At 45.6% G+C, this 13,776-nt stretch overlaps 2 protein-coding genes across 6 annotated transcripts in view; one reads left to right on the top strand and one right to left on the bottom strand.

Annotated features, from left to right (window-relative positions):
* Window positions 1-13,776, top strand: part of LOC130297385 (platelet endothelial cell adhesion molecule-like) — a 385,117-nt gene that overhangs the window by 164,063 nt on the left and 207,278 nt on the right. The gene's annotated exons all lie outside the window — the stretch shown is intronic.
* Window positions 1-13,776, bottom strand: part of LOC130297381 (ABC-type organic anion transporter ABCA8-like) — a 91,124-nt gene that overhangs the window by 22,651 nt on the left and 54,697 nt on the right. For all 3 annotated transcript variants that reach the window (XM_056549797.1, XM_056549798.1, XM_056549796.1), the window contains one exon: window positions 6,980-7,099. In XM_056549797.1, the coding sequence (XP_056405772.1) occupies window positions 6,980-7,099 (120 nt within the window). The remainder of the gene's footprint in view (window positions 1-6,979; window positions 7,100-13,776) is intronic.

Raw genomic sequence — 13,776 nt, 5'->3', positions numbered from 1 at the left:
GCTATAGACAGGACACAGGCTGCTATAGAAAGAACATAGGCTGCTATAGACAGGACACGGGCTGCTATAGACAGGACACGGGCTGCTATAGACAGGACACAGCCTGCTATAGAAAGAACATAGGCTGCTAAAGACAGGACACGGGCTGCTATAGACAGAACACGGGCTGCTATTGACAGGACACAGGCTGCTATAGACAGTACACAGGCTGCTATAGACAGGACATGGGCTGCTATAGACATGACACAGGCTGCTATAAACTGGACACATGCTGCTATAGACAGGACATGGGCTGCTATAGAAAGGACACAGGCTGCTATAGACAGGACATAGGCTGCTATATATATAGAACACAGGCTGCTATAGACAGGACACGGGCTGCTATAGACAGGACACGGACTGCTATAGACAGGACACAGGCTGCTATAGACAGGACACAGGCTGCTATAGACAGGACATGGGCTGCTATAAACATGACACAGGCTGCTATAGACATGACACAGGCTGCTATAAACTGGACACATGCTGCTATAGACAGGACATGGGCTGCTATAGACAGGACACAGGCTGCTATAGACAGGACATAGGCTGCTATAGACAGGACACGGGCTGCTATATACAGAACACAGGCTGCTATAGACAGGACACAGGCTGCTATATACAGAACACGGGCTGCTATAGACAGGACACAGGCTGCTATATATATAGTCGACATGCTGCTATAGACAGGACACAGGCTGCTATATACAGAACACGGGCTGCTATAGACAGGACACAGGCTGCTATATACAGAACACGGGCTGCTATAGACAGGACACAGGCTGCTATAGACAGGACATGGGCTGCTATAGACAGGACATGGGCTGCTATAGACATGACACAGGCTGCTATAGACATGACACATGCTGCTATAGACCGGACAGAGGCTGCTATAGACAGGACACAGGCTGCTATAGACAGGACACAAGCTGCTATAGACAAGACAAAGGCTGCTATAGACAGGACATAGGCTGCTATAGACAGGACACAGGCTGCTATATATATATATAGAAGACAGGCTGCTATAGACAGGACACAGGCTGCTATATACAGAACACGGGCTGCTATAGACTGGACACAGGCTGCTATATACAGAACACGGGCTGCTATAGACAGGACACAGGCTGCTATAGACAAGACAAAGGCTGCTATAAACAGGACATAGGCTGCTATAGGCAGGACACAGTCTGCTATATATATAGAACACAGGCTGCTATAGACAGGACACAGGCTGCTATATATATAGAACACGTGCTACTATAGACAGGACACGTAGAAAGCCTATCAGGCTTCATTTGTGGGAGGGGCTTAGCATATTTAACCACCGCTGACCCCTCCCTCGGGGCGTATGCTGGGTTGACGTAAGTGCGGGGGTTCTTTTCGTTGCGTACGCTGGGCCTGTCAGGTGTTGGTGCAGGTAAGTGCCGTGTAACCGGCATGGTTATTTCTCACGGTACCCGGGTCCGTGGCTTTGCTCCCCTCGAATGGCGGGCGGGCTCCGGCACCCAGCGTCGTCAGCACACGGCAGTTTGCGGCGGGGCAGCGCTGTCCGAGCGGTCCGTATATGTCCAGGTACCTGGACATGGTTGCGATACCTGGCAGGCTTGTCCGGCGCGGGGAGTTGCGTCCCACGTGGGCCTCCGCGCTCCGGCGGTGTCACTTGACACACGGGACTCCGGCCGGGCGGAGCCCCGATGTGTCAGTGGGTACAGCAGACTGGTGCTGCAGTTCCGCCTCTGGTCGGTAGATGGCGCTGCAGTACAGGTAAAGTAAAAAAAAAGGGAAAATGTATTTAATGGTGTTGCTGGATGCCCAAAATGCTGAGAACCAGCGGTATTGGTTAATGTAATCTGCTAAAGCTAAGGGTAGTTCACCTGGCTGCAATTGCACAGCCAGGTGATACATAAAAAAAAAATAATAATAATAATAAATAATAAGATATACAAATAAATATACATAGTTATAAAGTAAGAAGAGTAATTGTTTTAATACATGGTTGCAATGTTACATGATAAATTATGCATTGATGGGTCTTGGTACACTGGTGTTTGGTGCACGTGGCACCAATCACAAGTATCATGCTATAGGCGGGGGGGGGAATTGAGGCAGGGGTTGCAGATACAATGTGGGATAAGGTTTTCGCAGTGGGTTGGGTTAAGATATACACGGGGGGGGGGGGGTAGGTTGAGGTTATGCAAGTCATCTATCGGCTTGTATTAGGCAGATTGTGTACGCAAGTGGTCAGGTAGCTTAGAGCAAAGTTTCTCCCCTCTTCCCCAGAGTGGGTGGTCTCTATATGGTTGGTGGTCGTTTCATTCCTGTTTTTCTTTTCCAAAAACTACACCGGTGGCTACGGTCAGTACCAATCGGATATCGTTCCGTTTTTATTCCTCATCTTGCACGGTCACTGTGTTTTTAGTGAGATCTGGTTCTTGTTGTCACCACTTTCATAACACTTCCATCACACTAGTTAAATGGTAAACACTGCAGCTGTTACACATAGGCGCTGAGTTACTGCTAAATCTGATACGTTCATCAGATAAGGTTCAGTGCGTCATTGCTACTGTCACGTACGCAGAGCATTCTCGTCAAACGGGTAGTGGTCACTGCAATCTTGACTCTTCTTCAAGGGTGACCACTTGCCTGCGGTGGTTGCTGACACGTCTTCAGAGCCATTGCTAGTTAATTAGGAACGGTGTTCACTATAATCTTGACTCGTAGTCAGGAGGTGGCTACTGTTCGTTAATTCATGGCTACACGCGCCATACTTACATTCACGGTCAGACTCACTGTCATCTCATGTTTCACACGCTTCAGGTGGTACTCTGGGATGGCAATTGCATTACGGCAGCATGCTTTCATTTCACCTACGCTTGCACGTTCAGTCACTCTCAGCATTACGTTCAACATTAAGTGTGTGTTCGATTCGTCTATACCGGGCAGTTACTCACAGCGGCCATACCGTGCAATCACTCGTAGCATCCATGCCGCACGTTGCTACACGGCCTATGCTCATATCTTCGCTCCACACGTAACACATACACGGTACCTACACTCATTTGCATACTGCTTTCGCGACACATGGCAGTTTCCATACTGCACGTAGGTCACGGTGCGCGTAGTCACTCATAACGTTTCATACCGTGCAGTCACTCACAGCGTTTTCATGCAGTCGTTCATAACGGTCATACCGTACACTCGGGGGGGTCGAGAAGAAAAAAAAATGCGCATAGTACGTACATGCGTTGTAGTTTATATGCAGAAGGTGCAGTTACAGTGTCGTATTCAGTACACAAGGTTATAGTAGCATGCAGTAGGTTACAGGGTTAGGCATAGTACACACTCTCGTGGCGTATTTGCAGGGGGTACGTCGTAGTATCTTATACAGTACATATGCTCATAGTGTTATATTGCAGTGGGTAGTTAGTATCGTATACAGTCCATGCGCTCATAGTGTCGTTGCAGTGGGTATAGTTAGTTTGTACACCAGCATACATGCTTATAGTGTCATTTGTAGGGGTCATAGGTGCTGTATACAGTAAATATGCTCATAGTATCACATGCAGTAGGTATAGTTAAGGTAGTTCGCAGTACATATGTGCAGGGTCACATGCAGTGGGTACAGTCACACTGGGATGGTATACAGTGCATACGCTCATAGTGTTATAGGCAGTAGGCGCAGTTAGGTGACATACAGTGCTTATGCTCAGTGTCATATGCAGCAGGTACAGTTAGTGTTTTTTCTTACAGCACGTATACTCATAGTGTCATATGCAGAACCCACAGTTAGTGTTGCATACAGTACATGCGCCCATAGTGTCTCATGCAGCAGGTACAGTTACTGTTGTGTATAGTGCATATGCTCGTTGTGTCACACGCTACGTGTACAGACATAGGGTCAAACACTAAGACCTTGAGCACTGTTCGTGTGCTTGTCGTGGTCACATTGCACTTACGCGTGCCGTCCTTTCCATACATACACAGGTCGCTGTACAGAACATATGCTCATAACCATTGTTGTATCTAGCTTCATACTGTCTTACCATACTTACGCTCATAGCTTGCACTGTTCATACGCCCATGGAGTTACCCGGAATATACCATACACACGTTCGTAGCGTCATACTTTACAGTTGCTCATAGCTTGTTCTCTACAATCATTAATAGGTACATCGAACATACCTTGGTGCCAGTATACTTCGCATACGTTTAAGCTTGCACTGTACATACGTTTGTAGCATTCCACAGTGCGTACGTTTGCAGTTTGTGGTCAGCATTAATCTGTTCAGTCCATTTAGGCAACATCACGCGAGCATCCATCACGTCCACAACGTTATTCAAGACTTGTCACGTCTACAGGTACGAGGTTTGAGTTAGATTGTCTTGTTACAGGCACGATGATTACGCAAAGACCTGTCACATCTACAGGCACGAGGATACGCAGGACCTGTCTAACCTACAGGTACGATAGGCACGCGGAGACCGATCATGTCTACAGACACAGTGCTTGTGTTAAATACAGCAGGTAAAGTTAGTGTTTTGTTTACAGTACATACACTCATAAGTGTCACATGCAGGAGCCACAGTTAGTGTTGCATACAGTACATGCACTCATAGTGTCTTAGGCAGCAGGTACAGTCACTGTTGTGTACATTTCATGCGCTCGTCGTGCTATATGCAATATGTACAGACAGTGTTAGACACTCAGGCCTAGAGCACTGTTCGTGTGCTTGTCGTGGTCATATTGCACTCATGTGTGCCGTCCTTTCCATACATACACGGGTTGCTATCCAGAACATGCGCACAACTGTTGTTGTATCTAGCTTCAGACTGTCGTACCATACACACAGTTCGCATTGTTCATACGCTCATGGTGTTATATGCAGTGTGTACAGACAGTGTTAAACAATAGGGCCTTGATCACTGGTCGTGTGCTTGTCGTGGTCATGTGTGTCGTCCTTTCCATACATACGAGGGTCGCTATTCAGAACATATGCTTATAACTGTTGTCGTATCTAGCTTCATACTGTCTTGCCATACACATAGCTTGCACTGTTCATACGCTCATTGTGTTATATGCAACGTGTACAGTAAGGCCTTGAGCACTGTTCGTGTGCTTTTCGTGGTCATACTGCACTCACGTGTGCCGTCCTTTCATACATACGCGGGTCACTATCCAGAAACATATGCTCATAACTGTTGTCGTCTTGCCATACACATAGCGCGCACTGTTCATACGCTCATGGATGCATATGGAGTACACTACACATACGTTCGTAGCTTTCATGCGGTACAGATTGTCATAGCTGGTACTCTACAATTACCAATAGTTACGCCACACATACCGCTGTGCCAGTAGACTTCGCATACGTTTTAACTCAACACAGTATTCCTTTCTCTTTGACACTAATGTCATTCTATCTGTCATCGGGTTCTGCCACTCTTCTCTGCACTTATCTCATAGTACCATCAAATCTTATCTTTCAGGTATCCAGCACTTCATTTCTTTATCTCACCCGGACAGGCTTTCTATGCTTTCGTCTCAGGCTGTCAAGGCTGCGCTCAGTGGGGTCTTGGCCCGTAGCTCCAGTATTCCGGCTCGAAAAGCCTATCAGCGGTGAACTGGTTAGGTCACTGTCTGACGTGTTGGACAGTAACCCGTTCGGATTCGAGCGCAGCCTGATACTGAAGTCGGCAGTGTACCTAGCGTTCTATGGTTTCCTCTGACCGTGAGAATTCTCGTGTGCCAGGCGGGGTATGGCACACTTACAGAAAGCTCGCTTAAGGTGGCAGGGTTCTTGGTTTGAGGTTTCACTTCCTGTCACCATAACTTCCCGGTGGGGTGCTGGGGTCAGGTTCTTCTCTTCAGGCAACGAGTGGTGCCCAGTGGCGGTGTTGTCGCAACTGGTAAACTTTCCCTGCGACAGACCTTCGGAGACGCCACTGTGGCCTTTCGGTGCGGGGGCTCTGACCACCTCTTTATTCATATCACATGTCCGCACATTGCTTCGTACATTAGGCCACAACCCTAGGGAATATTCAGGACACTCATTTCGGATAGGAGCTGTGTCTGCGGCCTCCAGGCACAAAGTGCCAACACATGTGATACAGAAGTTGGGCAGATGGCATTCTGGCGCATACACCACTCTTGTCCCAGATCCCTCGAGGGAGATGGTAGATGCATTTCACTACTTTGCTTTATAATAAATATTACTCAAATTACCCTAAATGGTGTTGTCTTTTTGCCTTCTAAAGGCGGACCCTCGACGCGGTTTTCAGGCACACCACAACCACTGTTCTAGGGGGGCAGGCAGATGTTAAGTTACAGTGATGTCAATCATGTATCTTTCAGGTTTCCTTGGTGGCAGGTAACAGGTAAGACTACGTACAGTGATAAGTCCTGACCACAAGTAGAAAGCCTATCAGGCTGCATTTGTGGGAGGGGCTTAGCATATTTAACCACCGCTGACCCCTCCCTCGGGGCGTATGCTGGGTTGACATAATCCACCTGCCTCACCCTTTCTTTCTTCATCAATATACATAAGGGGATGCCCTCTAAAGGCGGACCCTCAGCGCGGTTTTCAGGCACACCACAACCGCTGTTCTAGGGGGGCAGGCAGATGTTAAGTTACAGTGATGTCAATCATGTTTCTTTCAGGTTTCCCTGGTGGCAGGTAACAGGTAAGACTACGTACAGTGATAATTCCTGACCACAAAGGCTGCCATATATATATATATATATATATATATAGAACACAGGCTGCTACAGACAGGACTTAGGCTGCTATAGACAGTTCCTGCAGGGTGGCCTGAGGACCTGAACCCCCCTTAGGTTCATTACTGCATTCTTCTTCCATGGAATTACTGAACATATAGGTGTATGAAGCGGCAGCAAGGTGAAGCTCCTGTACAGTCACTTATATTAGAAAACATTTCTTACCGATAAAATGATGAATAAAAACGACCATCGATCTGTATGAATTTTTCCTTTTCTAAAGATGAAGGCGATTAAATAAACGTAAAGAATGATGGAAGCGCCATAGACGAGGATTTCCAGTATCTGCAAGATAATATTGTTATTACAGCGTTACACTGAGTTCTATAAATCGTTGTCAATAAACATAAAACATGACCCCATGTAGCAGTGTATGGGAGGTGTCAGCAGACTATAAGGCCATCATCAGAATACAGGAGATGTCATCAGAATACAGGAGGAGTCATCAGAATACAGGAGGAGTCATCAGAATACAGGAGGAGTCATCAGAATACAGGAGATGTCATCAGAATACAGGAGATGTCATCAGAATAGAGGAGGAGTCATCAGAATAGAGGAGGAGTCATCAGAATAGAGGAGGGGTCATCAGAATACAGGAGGTGTCATCAGAATACAGGAGAAGTCATCTGAATACAGGAGGTGTCATCAGAATACAGGAGGAGTCATCAGAATACAGGAGGAGTCATCAGAATACATGAGATGTCATCAGAATACAGGAGGAGACATCAGAATGCAGGAGATGTCATCAGAATACAGGAGGTGTCATCAGAATACAGGAGGAGTCATCAGAATACAGGAGGTGTCATCAGAATACAGGAGGTGTCATCAGAATACAGGAGGAGTCATCAGAATACAGGAGGTGTCTGCTGAATACAGGAGGTGTCATCAGAATACAGGAGGTGTCATCAGAATACAGGAGAAGTCATCAGAATACAGGAGGTGTCATCAGAATACAGGAGGTGTCATCAGAATACAGGAGGAGTCATCAGAATACAGGAGGTGTCTGCTGAATACAGGAGGTGTCATCAGAATACAGGAGGTGTCATCAGAATACAGGAGGAGTCATCAGAATACAAGAGGAGACATCAGAATGCAGGAGATGTCATCAGAATACAGGAGGTGTCATCAGAATACAGGAGGAGTCATCAGAATACAGGAGATGTCATCAGAATACAGGAGGAGTCATCAGAATACAGGAGGAGTCATCAGAATACAGGAGGTGTCTGCTGAATACAGGAGGTGTCATCAGAACACAGGAGATGTCATCAGATTACAGGAGATGTCAGCAGAATACAGGAGATGTCATCAGAATACAGGAGGTGTCATCAGAATACAGGAGGATTCATCAGAATACAGGAGGTGTCATCAGAATACAGGAGGTGTCATCAGAATACAGGAGGAGTCATCAGAATACAGGAGGTGTCATCAGAATACAGGAGGAGTCATCAGAATACAGGAGGTGTCTGCTGAATACAGGAGGTGTCATCAGAATACAGGAGATGTCATCAGATTACAGGAGATGTCAGCAGAATACAGGAGATGTCATCAGAATACAGGAGGTGTCATCAGAATACAGGAGGATTCATCAGAATACAGGAAGTGTCATCAGAATACAGGAGGTGTCATCAGAATACAGGAGGAGTCATCAGAATACAGGAGATGTCAGCAGAATACAGGAGATGTCAGCAGAATACAGAAGGTGTCAGCAGAATACAGGAGGTGTCAGCAGAATACAGGAGATGTCATCAGAATACAGGAGATGTCATCAGAATACAGGAGGTGTCATCAGAATACAGGAGGAGTCATCAGAATACAGGAGATTTCATCAGAATACAGGAGGTGTCATAAGAATACAGGAGGAGTCATCAGAACACAGGAGATGTCATCAGAATACAGGAGATGTCATCAGAATACAGGAGGAGTCATCAGAATACAGGAGATGTCAGCAGAATACAGGAGATGTCATCAGAATACAGGAGATGTCATCAGAATACAGGAGATGTCATCAGAACACAGGAGATGTCAGCAGAATACAGGAGGAGTCATCAGAATACAGGAGGAGTCATCAGAACACAGGAGATGTCAGCAGAATACAGGAGGTGTCATCAGAACACAGGAGGAGTCATCAGAACACAGGAGATGTCAGCAGAATACAGGAGGAGTCCTCAGAATACAGGAGATGTCATCAGAATACAGGAGGAGACATCAGAATGCAGGAGATGTCATCAGAATACAGGAGGTGTCATCAGAATACAGGAGGAGTCATCAGAATACAGGAGATGTCATCAGAATACAGGAGGAGTCATCAGAATACAGGAGGTGTCATCAGAATACAGGAGGTGTCATCAGAATACAGGAGGAGTCATCAGAATACAGGAGGTGTCTGCTGAATACAGGAGGTGTCATCAGAATACAGGAGATGTCATCAGATTACAGGAGATGTCAGCAGAATACAGGAGATGTCATCAGAATACAGGAGGTGTCATCAGAATACAGGAGGATTCATCAGAATACAGGAGGAGTCAGCAGAATACAGGAGATGTCATCAGAATACAGGAGGTGTCATCAGAATACAGGAGGATTCATCAGAATACAGGAGGAGTCATCAGAATACAGGAGGTGTCATCAGAATACAGGAGGAGTCATCAGAATACAGGAGATGTCATCAGAATACAGGAGGAGTCATCAGAATACAGGAGGTGTCATCAGAATACAGGAGGTGTCATCAGAATACAGGAGGAGTCATCAGAATACAGGAGGTGTCTGCTGAATACAGGAGGTGTCATCAGAATACAGGAGATGTCATCAGATTACAGGAGATGTCAGCAGAATACAGGAGATGTCATCAGAATACAGGAGGAGACATCAGAATGCAGGAGATGTCATCAGAATAGAGGAGGAGTCATCAGAATACAGGAGGTGTCATCAGAATACAGGAGATGTCAGCAGAATACAGGAGGTGTCATCAGAATACAGGAGGATTCATCAGAATACAGGAGGTGTCATCAGAATACAGGAGGAGTCATCAGAACACAGGAGATGTCAGCAGAATACAGGAGGAGTCAGCAGAATACAGAAGGTGTCAGCAGAATACAGGAGGTGTCAGCAGAATACAGGAGATGTCATCAGAATACAGGAGATGTCATCAGAATACAGGAGGCGTCATCAGAATACAGGAGGTGTCATCAGAATACAGGAGGAGTCATCAGAATACAGGAGATTTCATCAGAATACAGGAGGTGTCATAAGAATACAGGAGGAGTCATCAGAATACAGGAGATGTCAGCAGAATACAGGAGATGTCATCAGAATACAGGAGATGTCATCAGAACACAGGAAATGTCAGCAGAATACAGGAGGAGTCATCAGAATACAGGAGGAGTCATCAGAACACAGGAGATGTCAGCAGAATACAGGAGGTGTCATCAGAATACAGGAGGCGTCATCAGAACACAGGAGATGTCAGCAGAATACAGGAGGAGTCCTCAGAATACAGGAGATGTCAGCAGAATACAGGAGATGTCATCACAATACAGGAGGTGTCATCAGAATACAGGAGGATTCATCAGAACACAGGAGATGTCAGCAGAATACAGGAGGAGTCCTCAGAATACAGGAGATGTCAGCAGAATACAGGAGATGTCATCACAATACAGGAGGTGTCATCAGAATACAGGAGGATTCATCAGAACACAGGAGATGTCAGCAGAATACAGGAGGAGTCAGCAGAATACAGGAGATGTCAGCAGAACACAGGAGATGTCAGCAGAATACAGGAGGAGTCAGCAGAATACAGGAGGTGTCAGCAGAATACAGGAGGTGTCATCAGAATACAGGAGGAGTCATCAGAATACAGGAGGAGTCATCAGAATACAGGAGGAGTCATCAGAATACAGGAGGTGTCATCAGAATACAGGAGGAGTCATCAGAACACAGGAGATGTCAGCAGAATACAGGAGGTGTCATCAGAATACAGGAGGATTCATCAGAATACAGGAGGTGTCATCAGAATACAGGAGGAGTCATCAGAACACAGGAGATGTCAGCAGAATACAGGAGGAGTCAGCAGAATACAGAAGGTGTCAGCAGAATACAGGAGGTGTCAGCAGAATACAGGAGATGTCATCAGAATACAGGAGATGTCATCAGAATACAGGAGGTGTCATCAGAATACAGGAGGAGTCATCAGAATACAGGAGATTTCATCAGAATACAGGAGGTGTCATAAGAATACAGGAGGAGTCATCAGAATACAGGAGATGTCAGCAGAATACAGGAGATGTCATCAGAATACAGGAGATGTCATCAGAACACAGGAGATGTCAGCAGAATACAGGAGGAGTCATCAGAATACAGGAGGAGTCATCAGAACACAGGAGATGTCAGCAGAATACAGGAGGTGTCATCAGAATACAGGAGGCGTCATCAGAACACAGGAGATGTCAGCAGAATACAGGAGGAGTCCTCAGAATACAGGAGATGTCAGCAGAATACAGGAGATGTCATCACAATACAGGAGGTGTCATCAGAATACAGGAGGATTCATCAGAACACAGGAGATGTCAGCAGAATACAGGAGGAGTCCTCAGAATACAGGAGATGTCAGCAGAATACAGGAGATGTCATCACAATACAGGAGGTGTCATCAGAATACAGGAGGCGTCATCAGAACACAGGAGATGTCAGCAGAATACAGGAGGAGTCCTCAGAATACAGGAGATGTCAGCAGAATACAGGAGATGTCATCACAATACAGGAGGTGTCATCAGAATACAGGAGGATTCATCAGAACACAGGAGATGTCAGCAGAATACAGGAGGAGTCAGCAGAATACAGGAGATGTCAGCAGAACACAGGAGATGTCAGCAGAATACAGGAGGAGTCAGCAGAATACAGGAGGTGTCAGCAGAATACAGGAGGTGTCATCAGAATACAGGAGGAGTCATCAGAATACAGGAGGAGTCATCAGAATACAGGAGGAGTCATCAGAATACAGGAGGTGTCATCAGAATACAGGAGGAGTCATCAGAACACAGGAGATGTCAGCAGAATACAGGAGGAATAAGCAGAATACAGGAGGTGTCAGCAGAATACAGGAGATGTCAGCAGAATACAGGAGATGTCAGCAGAATACAGGAGGTGTCAGCAGAATACAGGAGGTGTCAGCAGAATACAGGAGGTGTCAGCAGAATACAGGAGGTGTCAGCAGAATACAGGAGATGTCAGCAAAGAACAGCTGTTGGCAGAGAAGTGAAGCAGTTGGCAGAAGATAAGATCTGTGAGTAGAGGAGCTGTTGGTAGCAGGGCTGAGGAGTCGGAGTCGAAGAGTCGGACGAAATTTTGGGTACCTGGAGTCGGCAAACAATGCACCGACTCCGACTCCTACTCCTACTAAATTTAGATTGGAATAAAAAAGAAAGCAAGTTTAAATGTCCCAATTTACAAAAAGTTATAATTCATTACTTCTCTACTGTAAGAATAAAGACCAATGCATGCAGTGCCTCACGTAACCACAAAACGAATACGTTAAGTGACCGTGAAGAAGCATGCTTTTCATGTGCTTCACTATATGACACGCAACACACAATTAGGAGCGGCAATACTTATACTTTCCATAGTGTTGTGTTCTGCTGTTACAGGGAACCCATGGGTAACCTAGCCTCTCACTGATAAGGGATTAAGTAGATATGTTTTTTGCAGGACTAGAGACACTTGTATAAGTGAAGGGAATGGAGGGACAATAGTTCAAGACTGAAGCTGTAAGCCATTGGAAAAACTGCTGCCATTCAGCTAAGGCTATAAAAACTTGTAAACTCCGATTGTTAGCTTAAACGGGTACTCCGGTGGAAACCTTTTTTTTTTGTTAAATTAACTGGTGCCAGAAAGTTAAACAGATTTGTAAATTACTTCTATTAAAAAATCTTAATCCTTCCAGTACTTATTAGCTGCTGAATACTACAGAGGAAATGCTTTTCCTTTTGGAACACAGAGCTCTCTGCTGACATCTCTGTCCATTTTAGAAACTGTCTAGAGCAGCATGTGTTTGCTATAGGGATTTTCTCCTACTCTGAACAGTTCTTAAAATGGACAGAGATGTCAGCAGAGAGCACTGTGCTCGTGATTGAGAAGAGAGCTCTGTGTTGCAAAAAGAAAAGTATTTCCTCTGTAGTATTCCGCAGCTGATAAGCAGTGGAAGGAGTAAGATTTTTTTAATAGAAGTTATTTACAAATCTGTTTAACTTTCTGGCACCAGGTGATTTAAAAAAAAAAAAAAAAAAGTTTTCCATCGTAGTACCCCTTTAAACTTGGAACATGACTATGGGATTCTACTAGGGAAATCATGTTTTATAATAAATGCCCCTTCCTGGATCCCCCCACTGCCCTATCTTCAGCAGAAGATCAGCACACAAAAAGGAGAAGGCAGCAGCTTCTGCCCAGCTACCTCTCTCTGCTAGAAGAGCTTAGAAGAACTTGGTGGAACAGCTTCTTGGATTCAACTGTAAGTGTTTATAAATACATTCACATATTAATACAGAGGAGTCAGGGAGTCGGAAGTACAGAAAACTGTGGAGTTGGAGTCGGAACATTTATCTACCGACTCCATAGCCCTGGTTGGTAGAGGAAAGGACCTGTCAGCAGAGCAGCAGACCTGTGTATGTAAGATGGGATTTGTTGCTAGAGAACAGAATGATGCTCCCTTATCATGCTATCATCCCATACTGAACCTAATTACAGCTCTCACTATGGAACATTATGCATGTCCGTTCACTATTCATACTACCCATGAGTTTTACCAGGGCTGAGTAAATCTCAGTTTCCCATTTATAGGGGCCTGCTGGTCACCTCCTCCAGTAATAGCAGCTGCTCACTTGGGGCCTGGGCCCATTCTGGCAAAAAAACAACTGATGTCACTGTTACCTCCAGCAGGGTCAGCTATATAGTACATGACATGAACATGGAGA

Source organism: Hyla sarda, chromosome 13 (genome assembly GCF_029499605.1).
Source record: "Hyla sarda isolate aHylSar1 chromosome 13, aHylSar1.hap1, whole genome shotgun sequence".
NCBI classification, from domain to species: Eukaryota; Metazoa; Chordata; class Amphibia; order Anura; family Hylidae; genus Hyla; species Hyla sarda.
Note: the sequence above shows the minus strand (reverse complement) of the source record. Positions and strands in the feature narration are given on the sequence as shown.